Source organism: Saccopteryx bilineata, chromosome 2, assembly GCF_036850765.1.
Source record: "Saccopteryx bilineata isolate mSacBil1 chromosome 2, mSacBil1_pri_phased_curated, whole genome shotgun sequence".
Lineage (NCBI taxonomy): Eukaryota > Metazoa > Chordata > Mammalia > Chiroptera > Emballonuridae > Saccopteryx > Saccopteryx bilineata.
In genome coordinates, this window is record NC_089491.1 from 328490856 (window position 1) to 328517747 (window position 26892).

Sequence of the window (26892 nt, forward strand, 5' to 3'; positions counted from 1 at the left end):
CCAAAAAATGTTTCCAAACTTGTTTACTTCTCCTCAAAAGATGTGAATAATTTCTGATTCTGTTTATCTCTCCAAAGCAGGCTGAGGCATCAGAGCTTTTAAACTGCAAAATAGACTTGACAATGCTTTCAGGAAGGTTGCAAACTCGGTCTCTTTTTTTTTTTTCCATTCCACAAAATGGGAAAAGCCTTTAATAAAGTATCAGAATGCCAAGAACAAAGCTCTCCCACTTACCTCGTAGTAACTGCGAACTGCGTTGCAGAATGCCTCGTCGGCTACGATCTGGGTGTCCCCGTTGAGGAAGGCCTGGAACCGCTCTTTCAGGAGCTGCAGTTGTTGCTTATTGAGCTGGAAGTAAAAGAGAAGCAGCTGAGAACTTGCCAATCCACAAAATGTCATGATTCTAAAAAGTTGTATTTGCCATATGTGTGTTAGATTTGACACCTAGAATTAACTTGATGGTAAAGCAAAATAAAACCTAAAAACGTCTGCCTGACCAGGCAGTGGCACAGTAGATAAAAGTATCAACCTGGAATGCTGAGGATCCAGGTTCGAAACCCCCGAGGTCGCCGGCTTGAGTGTGGGATCATAGACATGACCTCATGGTTGCTGACTTGAGCCCAAGGTTGCTGGCCTGGGCAAGGGGTCACTGGCTTGACTGGAGTCCCTTCAGTCAAGGCACATAAGAGAAAGCAACCAATGAACAACAAAGGAGCCACAATGATGAGTTGATGCTTCTCATCTCTCTCCTTTCCTGTGTCTGTCTGGCTGTTATGTCTCCCTTCCTTAAAAAAAACAAAAACTAAACTAAAACATTTATACCATTTATAATTATGAGTCAATCATAAAACGTTTTCAATTCACTTCCCCATAGACTCTGGAATCCTGGCATTGCACTGATGATATCCAGACTTCTGCCCCAAATGGGATTCCTGGGATTACTACCCTGATCTCTTGGCAGAGATAAGAAGAAAACAAAATATGGATGAGAAATTACCTTGTACAAAACTGGCAGCTGTCCTGAACAGGGAGGGGAGGGCAGAAGAAGAGCAACCGGGGCGAGGGGTGAGAAGACATCCACTAGCCTTGGAAAGGGCTCACGGGAAGGAGGAGCGCACAGGCGGTTCTGGGAGAGCGTGCTTTGGCAAGGGCATCTGTTGGATGCCAAAAGTTTGGATTCCATGCATAAACATGTCAGTTCAATGACTGAGTTGAGATCAATAAAGGAATGATAAGGCGGAGAGAAACCCAAAAGGGAACGGAGGTGCAGCAGGCAGGCGGTGAGCACACCTTTGAGCACCTGAACCACGGACGGGGTGCAAGTTTATAACCAGGTTTCCTCGCCTTGGGTCTCGCTGCTGGAATTACTACTGAGGGTGGGTTAGGCAGGAACTAGGAGTTACCAACCATGTCCTCAGGTCTACAAGCAGAATCTGCTACTTAATTGGTAGGCCCTTGTACAGAATGAGGATGAAGAGCCCCCTTGTTAAAATACTAAGAATTTCAGGTCAGCATCCACAGGGCTCCAAGCAGAGCCTGGAGCACCGTGAGCAGAGAGCCCTGTGCAGTTCACAGGCTCATGCCTGCGAGGCCAGCCCTGATGGCAGGGGCATGCTTCCCTGGAGGGCGGGCATGTTAGGTCACACCAAATGAAGCATTTTTTTTTTAATGCTGAACTAGAGAAAGAATAACCTAGTCTTGAAGACATGACAAGAAACCCCAAGATGTATAGGGCAGGACAGGAGCAAGTTTTCCATTTTACTTGATCCTCAGCAGATTATTAAAATAACTCAGTCCCGTCTGGATTCGACAGAGGGATGTGAAGCATTTGGAAATATGCTGAGGATAAAATGATTAAAAGATTAGAAAGACTAAACAAACTGGTAGGACTTGGCATCAAAAAGAAGGCTGATGTGAAATAACTTTAAATCAGTTCCAAAGACTTATTAAAATGCCATTCAAATATGAAAGACCAACCCTTTCTAAGATGGATTTTATTTAGGAGTCTTACAAACAGGACAGTTTGCGAAGACACTGTTGCTGGGGGGAACAGCCTGATAACGACATGTCCTATTGTGCCTCAGTGTAAAAAACCTTTTGCCCTGAGCAGCTGACAGGAGACCATTCCATTTCTTTACTAAGGTTACCGCCTTCATTTTAGGGAAGGCTAAAGCAAGCTGAAATACAGAAACATCACCATTATAGTGCATCCTCCATTTCTATAATATGAGAAGAATAAGAGCAGGGACCTTTTGTATGTGTGTAATAGCAGACAAATTAAGTCCATGACTTGAGCTCTCTAAGCAAGGTTCACAAAAGAGAGCAGATGGAAATAGGACAGCAATTGCTGAGAGCAAGACAGCTGAGAGCACATTAGCTGCCAAGCCCTGAGAGCCACCAAGAAGGGCTTCGACTTGCACACCACATATCCAGGCAAAATAACAGAAATGGCAATGTATACAGACTAACAGCGAACGGGAGGGGCCCTTACTGTCATTTGTCCCAATCTTCATTTGATCAATAAAATGAATTGCATTTTAAAAATAGTGGATTTCTTCATTCGGTTTTCTTTCATAAAAAAACCAAACAAACCTCTAACTCTTTGAAGTATCTAGTTTACCAGGGTGTAACTAGCCATTGGTGATTACGGCATGGAAGTTTCATGAGTACCAATCGAGGCAAGGCAATCTGAGCAAACCATCTTGGAAAATTCAATGTTGGTAAAATTCACAATACACACCAGAGGCACCTGGATAAGTATTAGTCTTTTCCTTCTTGACGAATAAAAATTTAAGAGATAAATATTAAGAGTAATATACAAACAATAAATGAATACTTTGTTATGGTTCATATTTCCATATCAAATAAATAGTAAAAAAAGAAATGAAATTTAAAATCTAGTAGTGGGGACAGCTGTGAGAAAGCAGAATTCTTTAAATGCTGTTTGCATGATTAAAATTAGCTATGTTATACATCAACATATAGATACCAATGAAATATACCCAAGAAGTGAATACCAATATAATCGGAATGTACTATAAACTACCTTTATTAATGCCTAAAATCAATAGTAAAAGAGGTCTATTCAATCAAGGTTTTAGATTAGAATAACTGGGAAGCCATGCCAAAAAACATTTATTGGAGCATAACACACATGATTACAGCCCAAACAAATGAAAACTTTAACATAAAAAGGTAAAACTGTAAAGATACTAAATACAAAAAAGATGGGAGAATTCCTATAAATCCTGGTGTGAGAAAGACTTTTCTAATCAGTAAGCAAAATCTGCACATCATAAATTTAATTGCATAAACTTTCAAAATAAATTTAACATGGCAAAAAAATACCATAAGTAAAATCATTGGAAAAGACTAAACAGAAAAAAATATATACTTACAAGTCATATACTAATACCTTACAAACAATTGGATCCTACAAATTGATAAGAATGGGATTAATAATCCAAAAAATTGATACATTCAGAGAAATGACTCCTAAGCTATGGAAGTCTAATTTCATTCATAACCAAATAATTGTCAATTAAATCTACACGAGAGGGAAAGGATTCTGGGAAGATGGTGGAGTAGGAAGACCCAGAAATATGTCTCCCACAAGAGCACTGGCAGCACTGTACTCTGAACTCTCCCGAAGGCTTGCAACTTGAAGAGGAAAGTTAAATGGAACTGCAATTAATATGGGTCAATTTCATCTCTTAGCACCCTTGCAGCTACCCAACCCCCACCCTCTAGCCCTATGGCCACCACCCTCCCCCCCAAATACCAACAACCTAAATGTTCATAGGAAACTAAGTAAATTATAAGACATTCAAACAATGGTAATATTATTCACTCTATAAAAAGGAATGAAAAAGCTCTCTTATGTACTAAGAGGAAAAGATCTTCTAACTATATTGGGGAAGGAAGGTGGTTACAGAAAAGCATGCCAAACATGCCACTACTGGAAAACAGGTAAAATTGGAACCTGTATTTGAATTTGCTTCCAAACACAGAGACTATGGAAGGATGGCTATGGGAACTTGGCAGATGAAAAACAAGGGTGAAAAAGATTTTTTAACCTATAACACTTAATTTACTTTGGGTTTTAAATCACAGGACCCTTTCCATCTGTGCAAATTTTAATTTAGAGTTAAAATAAACCACAATAGCACATCTTGAAACTCAGAGCAATTATGATACATCACAGTTTAAATCTGCTCATCCTGCAGGGAGACTGGACAACAAACCAATGGACTTTTTCCTTCATTTTTCTTTTTTTAGTGAGAGGAGGGGAGATTGGCAGACTCCCAAATGCACCCCAACTGGGATCCACCCGGCAACCCCCATCTAAGGGCAATGCTTGAATCAACCAAGCTATCCTCAGCCCCTGAGGCCAACGCTCGAACCAACTGTGCCATTGGTTGTGGCAAAAAGAGAGAGAAAGGGGAGAGGAAAAGGGAGAGAAGCAGATGGTCACTTCTCCTGTGTGCCCTGATGAGGAATCAAACCCAGGATATTGAATTGCCAGGCCAGTGCCCTATCCACTGAGCAACCAGCCAGGGCCACCAAAGGACTTTTTCCAATTTTCCTTTTGGGTAGAAGATTTAGACCTGACTGCATCCCTTCCCTGACATTTCAAAAGTGAATTGTTTTAAGTAAAACGGGTATTCATCAGAGGTGCTGACCTACTAGGACAAATGTTCTAGAGAGTGGCACAGATGAAAGGTAACACCAGCACCTCACAGGAGACTAAACAAACATGTCAGCAACAGACCAGGGACAACATATGATTCTAATCAACATACATAATCTATACCAACTCGTCTCTCAGCCTCCACCTGAGCCTACATAAACTAAAACACACACAAACACAGACACTCGACTTGATTACTTTACAACAAAGTCAATTCTAATTTTGGACAGCTATAAAGAATCCTTTTATATTAACATATTTATATTAAAACCTGTTTCCCTATGACTCCCACATGATCCTGGTTTTATGCTTTATCTAAGATAAAACAGACTTTTCCTTCTTCAACATAGCAGTTCAGAAACTTGAAGACAAGCCCTGGATTATCTGTGAGTCTTCTCTTGCCCAGAATAAATTCTGCCAGTTCCTGCAACATCCTAAGGTTATTCTCCAGTTTGTCCATAAATTACACATCAAACTGTTAAGCAAAACGAAGTATAAGAAAGCACTTTGAAAGCTATAACATTATGCAAATGAAACTCCTAAAATAGCAATGTCCTTCCTCAAATGTGCTGGATAGACTGATCATGATTCTCCGAGGACACTATGGCTGACACACAGACAAGTGGGAGGGCCACTTCCCACACTCTAAGCTGTGTCTATTAATTCCAACTAAAAACAAATTGACTCTTCTTGGCAGTCACATCAACTGACTCATATCATGATTATAATCAAGACAAATTTCTAAAACATTCTTACATGTGCTTCCCTAAGCCATGCTTCATCTTACTAGATTCATTTGGTTCCTTGTTCCAGTTGATTAGAATGTTTGGGATTTTTTAGAATTCTAATCCCTTCACCCAATGACCCAAAAGTGCTCCTAGCTTTGTTATAGCCACTATCATAATTAGGTGTTGATCACAGCCTCCATCCAGGTCATGAAAACCTTCATCAGCTCAGGATTAAGGAAAGCAGGAAGCCTGTCATTAGATGTAGTCATCCAGTTTGACACTGTCTATTAATTAATACTCTTTGGGGCATCTGATTTTATTACTACTAAGCCTACATTTTGGTTTTGTCCACATATTGTCTTCACACTAGTCCATTTACCAATGAATAATTAAACTATTTTTCAAAAATTAAAATTCAACCAGCAGAAATTTCCTAATGGAAGTGTTAAAAGCGTTCTTTAGGTATGAAATTAAATTGTGGATGCTTAAGGAGAACAGAAATACCTCAGCAAATACTGTATCTATATACAACCAAGTGACTAGCCTTTGAAGAAGAACACGTCAATACTGACAGCAAAAGCTCCATTTATAAATCCTGGCAGACTGTGATAATGTATCCATAATAACAATTGCCACAGGGAAAATACAACTTTCAGAGTTCAGAGATGTTTTATGTCTCTTAGGTCTTCCTTTTCTTCTTTTTTAATGTCCAAATCTGATTCTAGCCTTTTCACTTTAAGTCATGACCAAATGCAGACTTATGCCAGAATTGCAAGGACAGCAGAACATTAGCCATCATGCTACTCAGGACCCAGCAACCACTGCTGTGCAGAGCCTGCCCTCACCTGTGGTCCCCATGATCATGCCAAGACACTCACAGTGGGTGCTGCGTGACAGCCTGGTGAGTATAGGCAGCCACAGATGCCACAGCACAGTGGCGGGTGACTAGTGGGTACTGTGTCTCCGGGATCGGAGGGTGAGATGGGGGTGTGAGCATATATCCTAAGGAGAGGTAGAAACATACTTTTATTTTTTGATGAGGTTAAAAGACTTACCCCAGGGACACAGGCTCTGAAGTGCACAGAGGCATAGATTTAATGCCTGTTAATGAAATGAAATAAAAGATAACAGGCATAGACGAAAGGAGAAGTCTTCTTTTCTTTCTCCTTTCCTATCAATACTTTATCAAAAGATCTACCTAAAACCACTGAGACTCAACAGTCATACCTGCTGTTTCTGAAGCAGTGAACCTCCCCAAACTGCGTATTAGATCTGAGTAACAGAGGGGTCCCGACCACGTTATTATACACTATAAAATCCTTTGGGGTGTGTTGTTATTAGTGTTCTATCTAAATAAGTTTCCTTGTCCTCTCCTGTAAGCTCAGGATTTGAAACAGTGACTGTGCCCATCCGAGGCCACAAATACCAGCCTCACTTGACCATGTCAAGTGACTTAGTTAAATGACTAAGGTAAGGCCAATGAGACATAAACAAAAACGTGCCTGACATCCAGGAAGCCATAGGGCAGCTAAAGCCGAGGGTTTTCGCTTCTCTCTTTCCCCTTTTCCTATGGCTGGAATTTGAATTGCTAGCTGGAACTATGAACTTGGTCCATGAAGATGGTGGCAGAGCAAGACACACAGAGCCTGAGACTGCAGCCCCAAACTGCTACCTCCCAACCTCCTTCATGTGAGAGAGAAACACACCATCTATGCGCAGATCACTCACCTTTGGGGTTTACTGTGTCCCATGTGACTGAACCAAATCCTAACTGATATAAAACCCCATGAAATGCCCACCCAGGGGGAAATGCCATGGTACTGCTAGGGTTGATCTTAAGTCTAAAATAAAATATTCTTTCTACATGTTATTTTATATGAAAAAACTCCTTATCCAATGAACTTGCCCACTAACAATGAAGATCAGAGTCCAAGTACCCGAAGGAGACTGAAACCTATTGTCCCACAGTATTGAAAGGGGAGATTAAAAAGCCCCAGATCTGCAAATACTGCTTTAACATATTTCATAATAAAGGTATAGTCAGTGATGAGAATAGAACAGCAAAATCCCATTGCACTGTGGACAAATGAGCCCCGGGCTAGGCCTCCTCAGCCTTGGGGAATTACAACTACCCCCATTCTCATTGACCGGCTAGGGCAGTGGTTGGCAAACTCATTAGTCAACAGAGTCAAATATCAACAGTACAACAACTGAAATTTCTTTTGAGAGCCAAATTTTTAAACTTAAACTATACAGGTAGGTACATTGTTATTAACTTAATTAGGGTACTCCTAAGCTGGCCTTTGCTAAACACTCAAGGGGCCAAAGAGTCACATGTGGCTTGTGAGCCACAGGTTTGCCGACCAAGGGACTAGTGGAATTCAAGGCTCGGCGAAATGACCTTCCATTACAAGGCTGTCTTGGGGGAGATGGCTGCTGGGACCAGTGACACTAGGAACGTTAAATCCGTGAGTCTGTGACTGTCCCTGTTGCACTGTGCTGAGCACGGTCCATGCACGCATCCTTACACCCTCCTAAGTCACCTATAAAGGGTTTGTCCTCAGTTTACAAATGAGGAAATCAAGCTCAAAGAAGTTGAGCATCTTTCCTAACTTCACATCTAGTTAAGATGCAGGGGCAGAATCTGAGCCAGTATCCTGACCTCAAGTCTATGTGCTTTCCAATCACCGCACTGTCTTGTTTTCCTCACAGCCACATTTCCCCCCAGTAAGAGGTGTTTATTTCTGATACGTCATATATAGCTTCAATATATTTGCTTATTATATAAGCCCCCATTAGAATTACATATGTGGCTCTTTTTATATTTCAATTGGACAGCAATGTTACAGAGAAATGTGTGTGATGGCCAAGTGACCCCTGAAGATACAAATGACCAGGGCCGTGCTCACCTAAACAGGTGTGGCCTCACAGTAGCTGGCCCAGAGTATATAAACTTGTGGCAAGTCCAACATGTGATAAAACTAACTGAAGAGAAACTTAACAAGCATGAAAATGAGATACCTAAGTATCTGCCTAGTGGTTTCCACTGTCAGAGAGTGAGGTAGATGTTATTAATTCCATGATATGAAACAGAAAACAGAAAGTGATTAAACTATAAAACCAGTTAGGTCATAGAGCCTGGACCCTAACCTAGTCTCCTGAACCCAGGCCCATGGTTTTATCCTATTGCTCTATGGCCTCTTAAGCCATTGGCATGTGCTTATTTGACTGTCTTCACTCATCTTGGTCCTGTAAAAGACACACAAGCTAGGTGCTGAGGAGTTATTCAGCAGGTCCGTCTCATGTTCCTGAACATGGCGCTAAGTAGGTAGGAGAAAAAACTGGCATGTCTTGTTGGTCACTACATTCCAAAAATTTGCTTGGGAACCCTCTTATTCAATGACATCATTCGGCTCACCTGCTACTCTGAGAGTTAAAGATACCTATAATAATAACCTGTAATGGTCCCTTTTAATAATAGAAGCTCATCAAAAGCAAAGGCAAACCAATTGTGATGGTCTCTTTTGTGTTGACAACTTGACTTCCCTAAAGAAATGTCCCAATAGCTGGTAAATCATTATTTCTGGGTGTGTCTGCGAGGGTGTTCCTGGAAGAGAATAGTATTTGATTTCGTAGTCTGAGTAGAGACCCACCCTCAGCAATGTAAGGGAATATCATCAATCCACTGGGGGTCTGAATAGAACAAAAAAGGCTAAGGAAGGGTAAATTCGCATTCCCTCTCTCCCCCTCTTTCCTTGCGCAGGGTCATCTGTATTCTCCTGCTCTCAGACATCAGAGCTCCTGTTTCTTGGGTTCTGAGTCAGGCTGAACCACACCACCAGCTGTCCGTTTACCAGCTCGCAGAGGGCGGATTATGGGACGTTTCCACTTCCAAACCACATGAGCCAATTCCTCTAACAAATATTCTTTTATACATACATATTTACTTATGTATCCTACTGGGTCTGATGCTACAGAACCCTAGTACACTAATTATCGTAAAAAACATTGGCCTTAGCAACCTGTTGCAATGAAGCAATTCAGTCATGACTATGGGCTGGGGGTAGAGGGTTCAAAGAGAAATGAAACCCTTAGGAGCCATTCTGAGAAGTTCTTACTATAGTCAAAAGTAACGCCCTCCCCCATAAGGCCTGACAAGATCAATAAAACTTCCCAAACAAGTAGACTTGAAGGTTTACTATGGGGGGGGAACAAAAAGCAAGAATTTGAAACTACCAGCAACGCTCTGGCACGTGATGGTCCTGCAAAGTCAGAAGAGGCTGTCCCAGCTATGAGACAACGCTTTACTACAGATAATTCTAGTAGACTACATCAATGTAGGTGATGGGGAACAATATGATTTCCCCTGACCACCCTTAATAAGTATATAATTTAGCACCTAGTAATAATAGCTACCACTAATTGAACACTTACTCCATAGTAAGCACATTTCTATTTCTAACCTCTTTAGAAAGATGATTTTACTCCCCCGATGAGATGCGCTTCTTGTTCCAAATAGGAGAAATCTAAGACCCAAAAAGTTAAGAAAGTGGTCCAGTTCCCCTCATCTGGGGGCAAAGCCGGGTACATCTGAGTGGCAGCTCTTAGCCCCTGGCTACCCTTGCGGGTTCTTCTTGAAGCTGAGTCACATTCCCCACACTTAGTTCAGGATGCAGGATTAGCTGAGCCTAGCAAAGCCAACCATGTGGTCTGATCATCCTGAATAACAGGTGAATAACAGCTCCTATCCTTCCCAATCACCTCCAGAAATCACCCTATCACGCATGTTCATATCGCTTGCAAGAGGCAGATTGTGGAATTTTCCAGAACAGGCACATACTGCTAGTTATCTCCACCAGGACTACTGTTTCATCCTTTAGAACATAACTCAGACGAAACCTCCTCTTAACCTTCCTTCTGCCTGCCCAAGTAAAGCCTTCCCGTCCTCTGTGTGTTACTTCTGCACCTCATACATACATCTACCCCTTGCTTAGCGTGCTGTCTCCTTACGAGGGTGCAGATTCCTTAAACAGGGACGCCTGTCATCTGTATATCCCCCTTCGCCACCAGGTCCAATATCTGCTGATGCGAATCCAAGCACAGTGGAGGAAGAGCCAGACTGAAGAAGGGCACCGCCACTGACATCGGCTTCTCTGGGATGTATCCTGTCATAACCACTGACAGAAGACTAGCACTGGTATGCCTGAGTGAGGGGTAGGAGAAAGGCAGTCTAAGAATTCCGAGATAGCTTGTGTGTTGTCCAAATAACAAGTTCATGGCCGGACTCACTGAGGCCTGAAGAAATAGCAAAGGATATTTTGTTGTTGAGTGGCAGTGTAAGCAGTTCTGTTTGCAGATGATCTTGTTCTCAGGCAGGAAGAACTCTGTGCCTCAGTTCCATCTGGTATTTCATGGCAGAGTTCCGGATGCTGAAGCCACATTTGCAAGAAACAGTGATTTCACGTTCATTACCAAGAATTCAGGCAGACGCAGCGGCAGACCACTGCATGCCGGTCTGAGAGCCTCAACAGGCTGACTAGCTCCACGCCACACAACAGCCTTCTCCAGCAGGTGATACGTGGTTTGGGAGAGGTGCTTTTGAAAAAAGAAAGTATGAATTTGCTTTGCCCGAAAATGTCTGAAGTTTCTACCTCTTTCTAGAGTAAGATATATCATGCATAAGAAATGGCTCTCTATAAAGGATGGAGGAGAAGAAGGGAGGGACTTCCAGCTCCTCCTCTTTGCTGGCCCATCCTTCGGAAGTGGCCGAATCTAATAAGATAAGCATTAAGGTCTACCTCACTCCTTTAATTTTGGTAGGGTGCATGTGACTAAAAATTGTAGAAACTCCAGTTCAAAATGGCCTGTGACACAATGGAGTGGGTTGCTAGCACATATCTAAAGAAGCCCAAAGGTAAGAGAGTGGCAGTGTCGTTTAATTTAGCAGCTCAATGACGTTTTTCAGTTCACTGGCCTTTTCCACCTTCCTATAGCCTCCGCGGCCGGCTTGACCACAGGTTTACTGCCTCCGGCTAAATGCCCAGTTAACTCCACACAAAGCATCCTCACACAACAATAAGGAAGGATTAGCCAGGAGAGAACTTTTCCAGAAACAGTACAGCCTCCAGCAGGTGTCCTTCTCTCAAGAAATCAGTGGGGAAAGGGAAAAGCATATGAGGACTGGCCAATCAATCGTCACCCTGGGGACTTAAGGAATCCAGCCCCTCCCACATAATAATGGACCCTGATATCTGAGTAAAACCAAGGGCCTGCTAAGGAACCCAGAGGATGGCTACTGTGCAGGTAACTAGCACTGCTGTTCCATTCCAATCACAACGTCTGAAAAGGTCAAGACTCCCCTGGCTGGATAGGTCAGTTGGTTACAGCATCATCCCAGTACACAGAGGTTGTGGGTTCAGTCCCCAGTCAGGGCACACACAGGAACAGATTAATGTTTCTGTCTCTCTCTAAAAGTCAATATATTAAAAAAAAAAAGATTTAAAAGGTTTGTAATGCCTAAAAGTACTTCAACAAACAACAAAATTCTAATCTGTATCTAAAACGGAAATCTTAGCTGCAACCATTTTCTAAAATCTATGTCAAATAAATGATATCACATTGATTTTTGCCCATATAGTCATGCACTTAGAAATATGCAAGGATCACATCATTCCCTGAACAATGAAAATTTCATGTTTATTTCCTTCTTTAACCTTAAAAAATTTAGCCAGCAAAAAATGCTATGCTCCCTCTAAGACATCATGGCAAACATATTTATACTAGCAGAATCAAGGATTTGGGAGGATTAACTGGATAAAAGACCTTTTTAAGATTAACATTAAAACAACTGAACACCTAGACTAGGAAGACATAAACATTTGCTTTGGATTTTTGGACTCTAAAAGAAATCCTGAATTCATATTTAGAAAACTGTTGTTAAGTAAAAGCAAATGTTTCAGCGTATCTGCTCAGCAAGTAAGGTAAAAAATAAAGAACATCTAACGATTTCCTACTTTGAAGATAATAAAAAGTTAGCTTTCAAATAATGAACAGAGATACCCCTCCAAAAAACAAACAAAAAGGTATTTTAAAATAAAGCCTTCTCTCGCCTGACCTGTGGTGGCTCAGTGGATACAGCGTCGACCTGGAAATGCTGAGATCGCCGGTTCGAAACCCTGCACTTGCCTGGTCAAGGCACATATGGGAGTTGATGCTTCCTGCTCCTTCCCCCTTCTCTCTCTCTCTCTCTCTCTCTCTCTCTCTCTCTCCCCCCCTCTCTATAATAAATAAAATCTTAAAAAATAAAGCCTTCTCCTAGAGATAGTTTAGTTGAATGCTATGCTGCTGAGTTTAAATATACTACTCACAAAAATTAGGGGATATTTTATCACTTCATATTCATTTTGAAATATCCCCTAATTTTTGTGAGCAGTATATTAAACTATATCCCCCTCCTGCACCAGTGGGCTTCCAGGCAGAACTGCTAAATTGAATAGAATGTCCCACTGAACTTGAATTTCAGATAAACAACACATAATTTTCAGGCATAAAATTGTATCATTATCTATCTCCAATTTTAATATAAGTATGTCCCATAAAAATAATTGGGACATACCTATACTAAAAGAAATCTATGATTTACCTATAATTAACATGTAACTGGGCATTCTATATTTTATTTGTATTTTATATTCTGGCCTACACTCGCAGTCTTTGATAATGTCTTCCTTTGTTCTTTGGACTGTCTTACGTATTTCTGCTTTGGAATTGTTGCCTTCTTAGTATTTGATGCCTTGTGGTTCAAGTCACCTCCAACTCAAGTTTCTGCGTGCCATCTGAAAAGGCTCTCTCCATGGCAGACTTCAACCTGCTGTGCAAGACGAACACCACACGGCGAGATCCTACTCAGAGGCAGTGTGATCGTTTTTATAGAATTAAAAAACGGCTAATCACTATCTTCAAAAAATTCTTTTTAACCATGCCCTACTGAAAACCCACCCTATACGACTATTTAAGGATTCTGAATAGTGACCCAGAAAGTGACTCAGTTTTAAAATTCCTGAGGATTTGATATTCAGCTGGCCTAGGGATTTGCTGAACGTAGTATTCATTATTGAGAAATCTACCCACCTAAACCAGAGATAGGGAGGCATCAGTGAGAGGATTTAGAGTTATTTACATAGAATAATACTTAGCTGTCACTCCAAAATCTAGACTTTTATCAACCGTAAGTAGAAAGATACACATGATACACAGGGTCAGACAAAAACCATTCTTAAAATTAGGCTTTTCCTCATAAAAAAAAAAGAACTAGGAACAGATTTTTCTTCCGGTTAGCATCATGAAACATTTAAAGATAGAGGCACGTCTTAAGTCTTGCATCTTCTCTGTTTAGAAAACAAAGTCCTTACACATAAAACAAATTTCTCATTAGAAATAAAGGACATCATTTCCAAGGTGTGGGAAACTAAAACAAGGAACCCCCAAGGCGCAACTGTCTGTTCCCAACAGAAACTCCGAGCATGGCGTGGGAGAGATTAAAAGCAAGTTCGCCTTCATGCACGCCCAGGACAATAGCCCTCACTACAACCTAACCTTAACCTGTCTGAATCCTACAAAGGTGGTAACTTTCCACCAAATCTACAAGTAAAGTTGTTGTTGTTTTTTTCTTTACACATTTTATTGGCCATATCCTAAGAAAGTAAAGCAATCCAAATAAACATGGAAAGGCTCTGGCCACACAAACGGAGGATTATACTGAATCTAGATTGGTATACACCAACCCTTCTTTTCTGTAGTCTAAATGTCTTATTTCATGTAAATATTATCAAGATACGCAAAAATAGCAAGCAAAATATGCTGAAACCTTCCCATAACACATTCACTTTAAATATAAAAAGGTATGAATTTTAAAATCTTGAAAATTTTATGAGCTAGATTACGGAACTCAAGAACTCAAGGTCAAGTAATTAAGAGCTAAAGCCATGATGTCTCACATCACTGATTTTATCACTTACATATTACCAATATACCTTATATGGGACCAGTGATGCAAAGGATATTGAAAAGGCATCAGTTGGCAAAATCTAGTAGGAGGGACAAAGATGTCAGAGAACAGAGACAACACTAATCTACAAAGATTATTAAATCAAAAGAATTTCCATTATACATTAATGGACCCTCAGCTCTTAACAGTGGTAATTTTTTTTAAGTAAAATTCCTGCCCTGGCCAAGTGGCAAGTAGATAACATCTCAAACAAGAATGCCAGGGGTCACAGGTTTGACCCCTGGTAAGGGACCCTGCGAGAAGCAGTCAATGAGTACATAACGAGGCCCTGGCCGGTTGGCTCAGTGGTCAAGTGTTGGCCTGGTGTGCGGGAGTCCCGGGTTCGATTCCCGGCCAGGGCACACAGGAGAAGCGCCTGTTTCTCCACCCCTCCCCCTCTCCTTCCTCTCTGTCTCTCTCTTCCCCTCCCGCAGCCAAGGCTCCATTGGAGCAAAGTTTGCCCGGGCGCTGAGGATGGCTCTGTGGCCTCTGCCTCAGGCGCTAGAATGCTCTGGTTGCAGCAGAGCGACACCCCAGATGGGCAGAGCATCGCCCCCTGGTGGGCGTGCCGGTGGATCCCGGTCGGGCGCATGCGGGAGTCTGTCTGACTGCCTCCGTTTCCAACTTCAGAAAAATACAAAAAAAAAAAAAATGAGTACACAACAAAATGGAACAACTAAGTGAAACAACAAGTTGATGCTTCTCTCTTTCCCCCCACCAAATTAATGGAAAAATTATAAATACAAGCAAATTTCCTGAAAAGTCATGCTTGGAGGAGCACTATTTGTTTTGTACAAAGATACACAAACTACTGAGGATGAAATACGCTCTGCGGTAGAAGAGAACCACGAGTCAAGGCATCACAAACAAGGCCTGGGTTCATGCCGTGCCCTGGCAGGAATATGGGAAGGCTTCCGACATCAAGAGATTATTCTGAAAACACTGAAATTCAATTAAACACACAGTTTTCTTCCAGAGAAGCCTTCTTAGAGAAGTTTCCCTGGATTCCGCATGAGATGACGTTAACAAAGGAGTGACGAGAATATAATCCAAGCAGCTAGTCTCCCATCTGTTTTCAGCTTTTATGTGAAAAAGAGGGTCAGAGCATCTACTTTTTCATTGTTTCCTCCTTCAGAATAGTGAGGGTGCGGCAGGATGTAATGAAGAGCTTAGGAGGTAAAAGTTGATTTACTCATTCATGAATGATTGAAAATTGTCTACCCTTTATTCTCACCTTGCAGATATGTGGATGGATGGGTAACTGACACTGGAGCCCTTGAATAAACTCAGTGAAAATCACAAGGAACACATAATTATGTATTAACCAACAAACCACTGAGAATGAAATGAGGCTTATGGAATCCCAACAGAAACTTAACGTTAGAAAAGGGCGGTTCAGACAAGCCCTGTACAACAGTGGGTGCCATCATTCAAATCCTGACATTGTCGGACATCTAAGTATGCTTACAGCATAAAATCATCATTTCAAAGTTATTGATGTGAGAAAGTTCAATCTGATTTGAAATTCATGGATAGTACAAAGGTAATGTATGCGCCACATTTGTGAATAAAAGGGGAGAGATGTTATATTTAAAGACTCTTTGTACTTTTAACATAATTGGATTTCTAAATACTGATGTTTTTATGTTCAAATTATATGTTATCAAGCCATAAATTCTTTCCACAAACCCTGTGCCTCAGAGGCCAGATCGCCTCCAGCCTGCATAGCGACACCGCTCCTCCTCCGGAGGGGCATCTTTTACACTAAATAAATGTGAATAGGCCCACAGAGAATTGGGCTGCAAGGCCGCCCTCTATTAGGCATATGCCATATTTAGCGAGTTTCAGGACACAGGTGGGAAATCTCTGAAACATGGCCAAAGGGCAGCCTTCAGCTTCTGTTAACATAAGTTTGAAAAATAGGCCTAAGTGCTCTGTACTACCATAAATTTGGCATCGCTGACCTCCCCGTGGCAACAAAGGAAGGAACTGAGGCTCACTGGGCTCAAATCAGAATTCTGGGTCCTAGCTTTGTAGGAATTTATGTTACGATACAAGGTGTTCCTGACATTCACGTCCTGAAAAACTGGCTGAAATTCAAAAAAAGTATTGAATGATCCTCTTACAGTTAACACTCTGTGTGGACAATCTCTACAGGAATATTTTAAAAACTGACAGCAACTATTACATATGTGTAGGTTAGGAGAAATGAAGAAATATAATTTTCTTTTTTTTTTTTTACAGGGACAGGGAGAGAGTCAGAGAGAGGGTTTGGGGAGAAAAACTAAGATCAGCAGAAGCATGAGATAACCACACAAGTATAGATACAATTTCTCCAAATAAATCTATTTTCTTACCAAAAATGTGAAATTTAAGGTTAAAATACTATCATTTCACAAAATGACCTTCAGAACATAATATTTCCCTAACAGAGAAGTATCTAATTTATTATTAGAAACAAATGGAAACCCCTAAAGTTAAGCTTTCTTCCCTTCATCCTTTGTTAATAACTTCCTTGTAGCTTTTAGATCTACCTCGGAATATAATTTTATTAATAGTTATTTACATACATGCATTACCATCCCATGCCCATGAAAAGAGGAGTTCCTTTCAGTTGAAAACTTCTGGGCCTCATTCATTTTTAATTTGCCTATAGGTTCCTCAATACATAAATTTCTCACTCCTTCTGGAGTTTAGTACCCAGCCTCAGCAGAAGAAATGAAGGATCAGGCTACAAATAAAGCCAATTAGTTAGCAGTGATTTTCAACCTTTTTTTTTCATGGCACAAACACACACTAATTACTAACGTCAGTGCGCCTGACTAAATACAACCATTTTCATCTCATGGCACAAATAAATTAGTTACTAAGGAAGAAGAGGTCAGGGTCCCTTTTTCTTTAGTAATTAGTTTATGAGTGCGTGAGAAACAAAGGTTGAAAATCACTGATTTAGAGGATGAAATAAAATACAATATATAGATCTATAGATATCTAATTCAAATTAAGATATTCAAATTAAGACTCTTACCAACATTTTCACATGCATTCTAATGATCACAAGGTGAAAAAAGAGCAAATGCAATCTTGCGTCTTATTTCGAAAGGCTCTTCTACTGATGAAAACCACCATGACTGTGTAAAACAATATCTTGGCGATGAACTCCTAAGGCTGAAAGTAAGAGCCTGATTTAGGTATAGACGACATAAATTTTAGTAGCTATGCCTCTTACAAGGATTTCCTACTCAAAATATACTAAGTCGCTGCCAGTTTCTAGACTGGCACATCGTATCCAGTCATCTCCACCATGCTTAGAAGAGTCTACGAAGTCAGACACACAGGGACATGGGGCAAAAGCTTCTTCAACCCAAAGGAAGATGTGATTTGCTTATGCTTACTGACCTTTCCCTAAGCAGTCTTCAGAGCTGATGCTAAGCCACCTTTGAAAATGAGAAAAAATTGAGTTCATTTCATTAATTTTCTTTCCTACCATGAAAGCCTTTGGGATTTAAAAAGAAAAAGTGATAGCTGCAAACCATCAATGTTTCTTAAACCAGTTTTATCAACAGAGTTCGGGGGATGGAGGGTGGGGAAAATTGCCAGCAGAAAATAATCACTAAGGTTAATACATTTAACAAGCACATGTGTTTATAAAGGAAAATATTCCTTAGCACAAACTGGAAATAGTTTCTGAGGACTATCTCATTTCAGAAAAAAATGAATCTAGAAGACTTTAAAGGAAAAAATAGGAAGCTTAAGAAATCCAGTACTTTCAGAGCAGAAAACCATAGTCAATGAAGTTGAAGACACATAAACTCACTAATTTTTCCACTAAATTGATTATCACAGTCTATATGCTTAGGAGGTATAAGCCAATATAGAGCTTTCCATATCTGGGTTTGGTTACTGGCTGAAAGGAGGACCTAGTGAGGTAATAAAATTATGGCTCTGAGAAACCATTTTATATTAACGACACAGAAAAAGATAAGATTGAAATGGAAAGGTTAGAGAAGAACTTAAAATTTCCATTTTAATAAAGTTATATTTCTAATTTTTTTAAAAGTACCAATAGAAAAAAACTGCTAGCTCGGTACATTCACTATGCAAATCACATTGTCAATAAAGGAATATGGCAAGGGTGGTGTTTCTGAATTTTCAGAAATTTGGCATTTCATTGGAAAAAGGCTTTTCAAACTTCTGAAAATTCTGTCGAAGTACTTAATTTCATTACAGTTATTAAACTGATTTACAGAAGACCTTAATAATTTTAATGGATTAAGTATTCTTCAGGAATGAGATTACAGAAATGCAGAATTCCTTCTTCCCTAGATCTTTGCTATTAATCTAATTGTCACCATTTCTGATGAAAATTACTTATCTTTGTAACTTAATTTTAATATTACTTTAATTCTATTCAAATTACATGGTAAACATTTAAAGCTAGTAGCAAAGGAAAGAATCAAAATCCAAATAAGAATTCCTTAAATAAGAATATAAAACAGAACATAACTACAGCTCATAGAAATCCTTATCAAACTAATTCAGAATTCCAGTTACTATACAAGTTTGACTTGTGCATGTACATGTGTGTATATGTAGCAAATATGTATATAAGCAATAGCACAATGAATAATTTATTTAGAGAATATAATAGAATATATGTATGCATATTGTATATGCAGGCATGTATAGGTATATACATATATATACTGTATAATTACTAGGCAACTTGAATGATTATAATCAACTGTATATGTAAAACATTATTAAGCACTGTGTAATTATCTAAGCAAACAAATCATTAGCTTTAGGGAAAAAAAGAAGGAAATATTATATTACACAGTAATTCTCAGTTGTGAATATTTTCATAAGCATATTGTCTGGAAAGGGGAAATGTCCCCCACAACCTTTAGTCCAGTCATAAGAACTCAAGAATCATAGAACTGACACAAGATCCCATTAAGAGGAGAAAATCTAATTTAACACGAGCACACGAGATCTCAGATGCAGCTCCTGAGATGATGCACCAACCAGCTTTTTAAACTTCTTAGATGGAAAAACAATACACTTGTAAAAAGGGACAGGACAAATGCACTTTAGTTTGGGATACTCATTAGTGACGAACCTAAACAAAGTGTGGGCTTAGTAAAAAAAGAGTAAGAAGCTTTGTTTTTGTGAGCTTTTCAGCCCTGGATTTTTTTTTTTCTTTCTGAGAAAAGAGGCAGGGAGAGAGAGACAGGAACCCGGAGCTGCTCCAGTGGTATGTGCTCTGACCAGGGCATTAAACCAGCAACCTCTGTCCTCCGGGACAAGGTTGTAACCAATCGAGCTATCTGGCCAGGCCTTTATTTACTTATTCATTTTTTTAAAAGAGAGACACATCGTTTTTGTTTTTGTTATTCATTTTTATTGGAGAGAGAGAGAACAGGGGGAGGAGCAGGAAGCATCAACTCCCATATGTGCCTTGACCAGGCAAGCCTGGGGTTTCCAACTGGCGACCTCAGCATTCAGATAAAATGCTTTATCCACTGCGCCACCACAGGTCAGGCTAGGCCTTTATTTTAAAAAAAAAATTTTATAGTCAGAGAGAAGGGAGAGAGAAGGGAGAAAAAAAAAAAACGGAGAGAGAAGGGAAGCATTCACTTGTTGTTCCACTCAGTTGTGCATTCATTGGTTGCTTTTTATGTGTGCCCTGACCAGGGCACCTTGTCATTTTGGGACAATACTCTTAACTGACTGAGCTAACAGACCAGGGCCACAGCCCTGGATTCTTTAACTCTAGTTATAAGAGTGATTCCCATAGCTCCTCCAGGAGCAAGGTGGGCACCTTTCACCAGGGAGATGTATTTCCTGCATTCAAGGAGACAAGGGATTGTCAACATGCCCTTCATGTACTAACTGCTTGTCAAGTAACTTTAACTGAAAGTAATCAATGTGCCATTATAGTTATTTGGGGGCAGCCTGCCCTGGGCCCTGACAATATGTACTGTATTTAGATAATATATAGTCATATATACTCAAACAAGGATTGTCAAAGAATGACAAAAGCCTCTAATATAAAAGAAAAAAATCAAACACACTGAAAAAGTCAACTTGGAAGCAACCGAATATGCAGAAAAAAGAAAAACAAACCCATCCTTAATGTTATCTAAAAATAAAAGCTACAACATGAAACAAGAATATACAACTATAGGCCCTGGCCGGTTGGCTCAGCGGTAGAGCGTCGGCCTGGTGTGCGGGGGATCCAGGTTCAATTCCCGGCCAGGGAACATGGGAGAAGCGCCCATTTGCTTCTCCACCCCCCACCCCCCTCCTTCCTCTCTGTCTCTCTCTTCCCCTCCCGCAGCCAAGGCTCCATTGGAGCAAAGATGGCTCGGGCGCTGGCGATGGCTCCTTGGCCTCTGCCCCAGGCGCTAGAGTGGCTCTGGTCGAAACAGAGCGACACCCCAGAGGGGCAGAGCATCGCCCCCTGGTGGGCAGAGCGTTGCCCCTGGTGGGCGTGCCGGGTGGATCCCGGTCAGGCGCATGCGGGAGTCTGTCTGTCTCTCCCCATTTCCAGCTTCAGAAAAATACAAAAAAAAAAAAAAAAGAATATACAACTATAAAAATATTCCGAGAACAAAAATGTTCTTCAAAACTAAAAATATGAAGCAGGGATGAAGTCTTCCATAAAGGGATTAGAAGATACCAAGTTCAAGAAATCCCACAGAAGGTAGAGAGAAAAAGAAATATGGAACAGTAAAAGAAAAAGATAAATAAATCAGAAGACTAGCTCATCAGTCCAATAACAGGCTAGTTGGAAATCCAGAGAATGGGTAGAGAAAACTGAAAAGCAATCAGTAATTCAAGAAAATCTCCCAAGGCAAGCACTTGAATTTCCAGATTAAGAAGGCCGAGTTCTCAGCACAAAAGTTGAAATTAACATGAATCAAACAACATCCTTGTAATAAAAAAAAAAGGGGAGGAATAAGAATGGCTTTACACTCTTCACTGGAAATTAAGACAATTCAAAATTCAAAAATTTAGAAAATATTCCTCACACGCACCACCATCTCTTAGGGTATGATTGGAGTATGTGGTTTGTCAAAATGAGATACTCTAGGTCCTGGCCACGTAACTCAGTGGATGAAGTGTCAATCCAATGTGCAAGAGATCACCGGTCTGATGATATTCAGTCAAGGCACATGCAAGAAGCAATCAAAGAGTACACAAACGAGTTGATGTTTCTCTGTTTCTCTCTCCCTCCATCTCTCTGCCTTTCTCTCTCTCTCTCTCTCTCTCTCTCTATATATATATATATATATATATATCTTAGAATAATATATAAGAGGTTTAGAACCATATATATATATATATGGTTCTAAAAGGTAAGTTCATAATAACACAGGTCTCCCTCAAGAAACAAAAACATCCCAAATAAACCATGTAACTTTACCTAAGTGATCCAGAAAATAAACAAACAAAACCCAGAGTAGAATAAAGAAAATAATATTGAAACTACAAGCTGGTTCTTTGAAAAGATAAAGAGTATTTAGGTTTGGTTTATTCATTTGTTTAACTATGCACCAGTAAATTTACCATGCAGATTATGAACTAAAGCTTCCGGGTGTTTTACTGGTGAGTGCTAGAATTTCTGGAAGTTAGTGAGAGTTTTAAGTAGAGGAGAGAAGCAAGTTGACAAAAGGAAGCATTTCTTTGTTGGTATCTCTGGTAATTGGACCAAAAGATCTTCAGAGAAAAGGACCAGAATTTGCAGTAACTTTTGGTGATTTCTCATTCTAAATACATATCTACTTTTGTATCTAAATTGTCTTTGCCTCTGCATTCCTACATGTTTTTGTGGAGGGTCTCCCAGTACTGTGTGAACTTTAGACCCCCAGCATTTGCACTGGACCTTCATTTTGTGGTTGGTTTGCAATTTCAAACAGGTAGTTGCACTCCTTGACACTTTAGAAATACACATCCCTGAACAGATGGTGTATGAAACCTCTGTTGGGTCTGCTACTCATGTCAGAGTGACAGCCTTAGAAAGACCTGTCTCAGACAAGGTCACCAACAGGAGGGGCTCTCCAATGTGAGGTTGCCTTCTAACAGTTTGACTGCACACAGCTGTCATTTAGTCTTCCCCCACACATAGCTATTAAGAGAGTTTCAGCCCTGGCTGGTGAGCTCAGTCAGAGCATCATCCTGAAATGCTAAGGTTGCAGGTTCAATCCCAAGTCAGGGAACATACGGGAAGCAACCAATGAATGCACAAGTGGGTGGAACAACAAATGAAGGCTTCTGTCTCTCCTGTCCCCACTTCCTCTCTCTCTCTCTCTGTTCTCAAATCAATGAGAAAAATTCTTTTTTAAAGAGAGAGATACTCTTAAAAATAAAGAGAGAGAGAGAGAGAGAAGGATGAGGTCATAGCAAACAGAAGTTTCAACCTAGGAGCAAGGGGAAAGGAATCGCCCAAATGATAATAGAGATCTTAGGACATGAACTGGTACCAACCACAGAGGGCAATCCTACTCAGACTAGAGCCCTGTGACTCAAAAAGCAGGTTTGTGAAGGGCTGTCATCACAACGCACTGGGATGTCATGCCTTCATTTTAACCTGAAAGAGTAATTGTTGCTGTTAGAGAAGGTGTTCCACTGAAACCAGGGAAAAACCAGAGAGCAAGATAGTAGATCCAGGTAAAAGGGGAGAGGAAGCAGAAAAAGCAAAGGAAATACTCAGGACAGCGGTGAAGGGAAGCTTCGGGAGGACAGCCACAGAGGGAGCCCGCCAGACAGCAGGTGGAGGTCTCCAGAGAGATGAAACCACACACACACACACACACACACACACACACACACACAGAGAAGCTGTCTTCCTGAACAGGACCAACCTGTGAAAGCTGTGTTGAGAGCTTTCTGATAGTGTAGAAAATTTTGCAAATTGTTAACAGTGACGACTACACACAGCAAGAAACTAGTCACCATTCGCTTCAGGAAAAACACAACGAAACTGAATCACAACCGTTAACGATTCCGAGTTGTGAATCACATTTGCGTATTCATAATGTAAATAATAAAGTGATGAGAGAAAAAAATTTAATACAATTCTATGACAGTGCTGAGGGGGGGGGATGGGAAGCCATGGGGCGAGTGGGATCACAGCACCAAATCCAAACCTGACAACAGCACGACAGGAAATCAGCAGAGAGCTGAAACCCATCGGGCCGGTTTCATCAGTATGCAAACATTATCTAGAAATGCAGAATTTCAGAATTGTCAGAAGACACAGTGGAAGACATGTGGAATTGTCAGAAGACACAGGAAAGAGCAAAAATGGCTTCCTTAATGTTTGCAGACAGATCTAGGTGGAAATAACACCATCACTCCAACACATCCCTATCCAAAAAGCGCTGTGTCACATACATTCGAAACGGAAACTCCGCCCCTGCGCATAAGGGTTTTCAGTCCCTGTGCCTGGCAGAAAGGAGCTGCTCTGTGATGCTTATTGAAGAGTAAATGAGTGGCCCAGGCACAGTTCGTATGAGGAGCTCTGGAGAACGATGTTAGATCACCCAAAAGCATTCTACTTATGACAATGGTCAAATGGAAGATACATGTGAAAAGTTTAAGGTGTCTCAAAATGGTTAAAGCAACAAAAGCAGTATTTCCCACATTTTCACTTTATATGATAGGGGCTTTAGTGCAGCCAAATAAATAGGTATATAGTAGATTATTTCATCAGTATATCTAAAAAATGTACATATTCAACTTGGATAAAAACATTAAGGCAGTTCAAATACTATAGAAATGTTCACCTGAAACCTATGTACTCCTATTGACCAATGTCACCCTGTGAAAGTTAATTTTCTAAATAAAAATTTAAAGTTAAAGAATAAAATGGAAGAGAAAGAAGAATGTTAAAACCTCCTCATTCAAGTACATAACCCTTAACATGCTCTGACTGTCCTGCTCTTCTGGGCCTTTCTACTGGGGTCCCCTTGGACTGAGCCCCCCCACCCCGCCCAACCCACACTTTTGCTTCCCCCTCAAGCTGCTGCTTCTCAGCTTCTTCTAAAATTCAACTCAGAGATCACATTCTCCAGAATACCTTCTCTGATCCCCAAAGACTAGTGGGTACCCACATCACCTTAGTAATAACTCTACCACAGAATTTAACATAAAGTTTCCTAGTTTTGTTTCTCTTCCACTAGAAAATGAGATCTTGACAAGAAGGACTGTATCCTATTTATAACCGTATCCTTGGCAACCAGCAGAATACGGGTTATGACAGACACAAACATCTGATTAACAAATAAGTTTGTTCATTAATTTAAGTAATATTTACTCAACACCCACTACATACCCGGCATTCTCCAGGAATTGGGGATAAACTGTAAAGAGACTGGAATCTGCTTTTGTGGCGCTTGCATTCTAGATGCAGAGACAAACACATATATCTTACCGTACATAGAACACAATGTAAGGTGGTGCTGAGTGCTCTAAACAAAATAAAGCAGGATAAAGGAACAGAGCAAGGTAGGAAAGAGTGAGTGCTGTCTTAGAATGATGAGGGGAGAAGAACTTTATAAGGATTAGGACTAGAGATCTAAGTGAGTCAGTCAGTCAGTCAAGCAAATATCAGGTCTACCGGAAAGTTCTGTCCGTTTCTATCACAACAAGTTTCGACACGTAAGCACATGTTTATTTGGCGCATGTGTGCCTCTCTATTTTTAGCACTTAATGTATACACACTGACGCAGCAAATTAACTAAAGCAAAGTTGATTCACGTTAGTCTTATGTGTGAAGCGATAGTGTACCCATGGCTACTGATAAAGTTCACTTACGCCACTGTATTTTTATGAATTTCAACAAGAAAGAAATGCTACAGAAGCATGTAGAAATTTATTGAAAGTGTTTGATGAAGGTACAGTTTCTGATAGGACATGCACAAGATGGTTCGAAAAATTCAAAACAGGTGATTTCAACCTTTCTGATAAGCCACGTTCTGGGCGACCATCTTTTATCAATGACAACGTTGTTCAGACCATGTTGGAGCAAGATCCTTTTCTGACAACATCGGAGATCGCAGAAAGGCTTAATTCAGCTCAGCAAACCATTTCAGACCATATTCGGAAGATAGGGTTGGTGTGGAAATATTCAAGATGGGTGCCACATGAATTAAGTCAAAAGAATTTGGATGATCAAGTTGTCATATGCACATCTCTGCTTCCTTGGAACAAAATAGAGCCCTTCTTGAACCGGATGATAACTGGGGATGAAAAGTGGATTACTTACAAAAACATCGTAAGGAAAAGGGCATATTATGAACCCGGAAAACCTAGCCCTTCCATTTCTAAACCAAATTTGAATCTGAATAAGAGAATGTTGTGTATATGGTGGGACATTAGAGGACCAATACATTATGAGCTTTTAAAAGCGAACGAAAAGCTCAATTCGGAGAAGTATTGTCAGCAACTGGATAATTTAAAGACAGCAGTCCAAGAAAAGAGGCCGGCGATGTTCAATAGGAAGAACATCATACTGCATCATGATAATGCCAGGCCACATGCTGCTTTGGGGACTCGTCAAAAAATTGCAGAACTAGGCTGGGAAATTCTGCTGCATCCACCATATTCCCTGGACTTAGCACCTTCCGACTATCACTTGTTTTTGTCCTTACAAAATTTTTTGAAGGGCAAAAAATTCAAAAATGAAGAAGATATCAAACAAGCACTGGTTCAATTTTTCGCATCAAAAGATAAAAAAATTTTCAAAAATGGGATATACAAATTACCCTCCCGCTGGCAAGAAATCATTAATAATAATGGCAATTATATTATTTAATAAAGTTTATTGACGGTAAGAAAAATTTATATTTTGTTTTATTCCCAAAATGGACAGAACTTTCCGGTAGACCGTATATCAATGGGAAAACCATCCCAGGTAGAGGGAACAGCCAAACACCAAGGCCGAGGTAAGGAAATGCACCGGTGCACTCAGGGCAGGTTCAATAGTTTGCATGAAATCATTTATCCTCTCCAAGCCTTATTATCTCCCTCCACAAAATTGAAAGTCTGTTAAACCGAAAACACCTATAGCCCAGGTGTCCTACTGCCTACCGTCATGGCTCTGCACCTCCCACCACACCCAGTTGACTGAGTGTACTGGCTCTCAGACATACACAGAGTCACTCCCTGACTCGTTCGCTCCTGAATTGAACCCAAAGGCAGAGGTCCACTGGACCCTGTGATGGGTAATACCACTGAACTGGCCATGTTCTGGCAAATCAAGACTTCGAGGGCTCACAGTTGGATGGGACTCCACTGAAAAGTAGGACTCAGTTACATTGATATCAAGTCAGGCCTCGGTATCTCTAAGTTGAGCTTTTTTTTTTTTTTTTCCTTTTCTTTTTTTTTTTCTTTTTTTTATTTTTAAATTTTTTTTTTTT

General features: G+C 40.4%; 1 protein-coding gene across 4 annotated transcripts in view; it reads right to left on the reverse strand.

Annotated features, from left to right (window-relative positions):
* CADPS2 (calcium dependent secretion activator 2) overlaps positions 1-26892 on the reverse strand; it is a 538020-nt gene that overhangs the window by 423934 nt on the left and 87194 nt on the right. For all 4 annotated transcript variants that reach the window (XM_066262196.1, XM_066262195.1, XM_066262194.1 and 1 more), the window contains exon 2: positions 235-348. In XM_066262196.1, coding sequence (XP_066118293.1) covers positions 235-348 — 114 coding nt within the window. The remainder of the gene's footprint in view (positions 1-234; positions 349-26892) is intronic.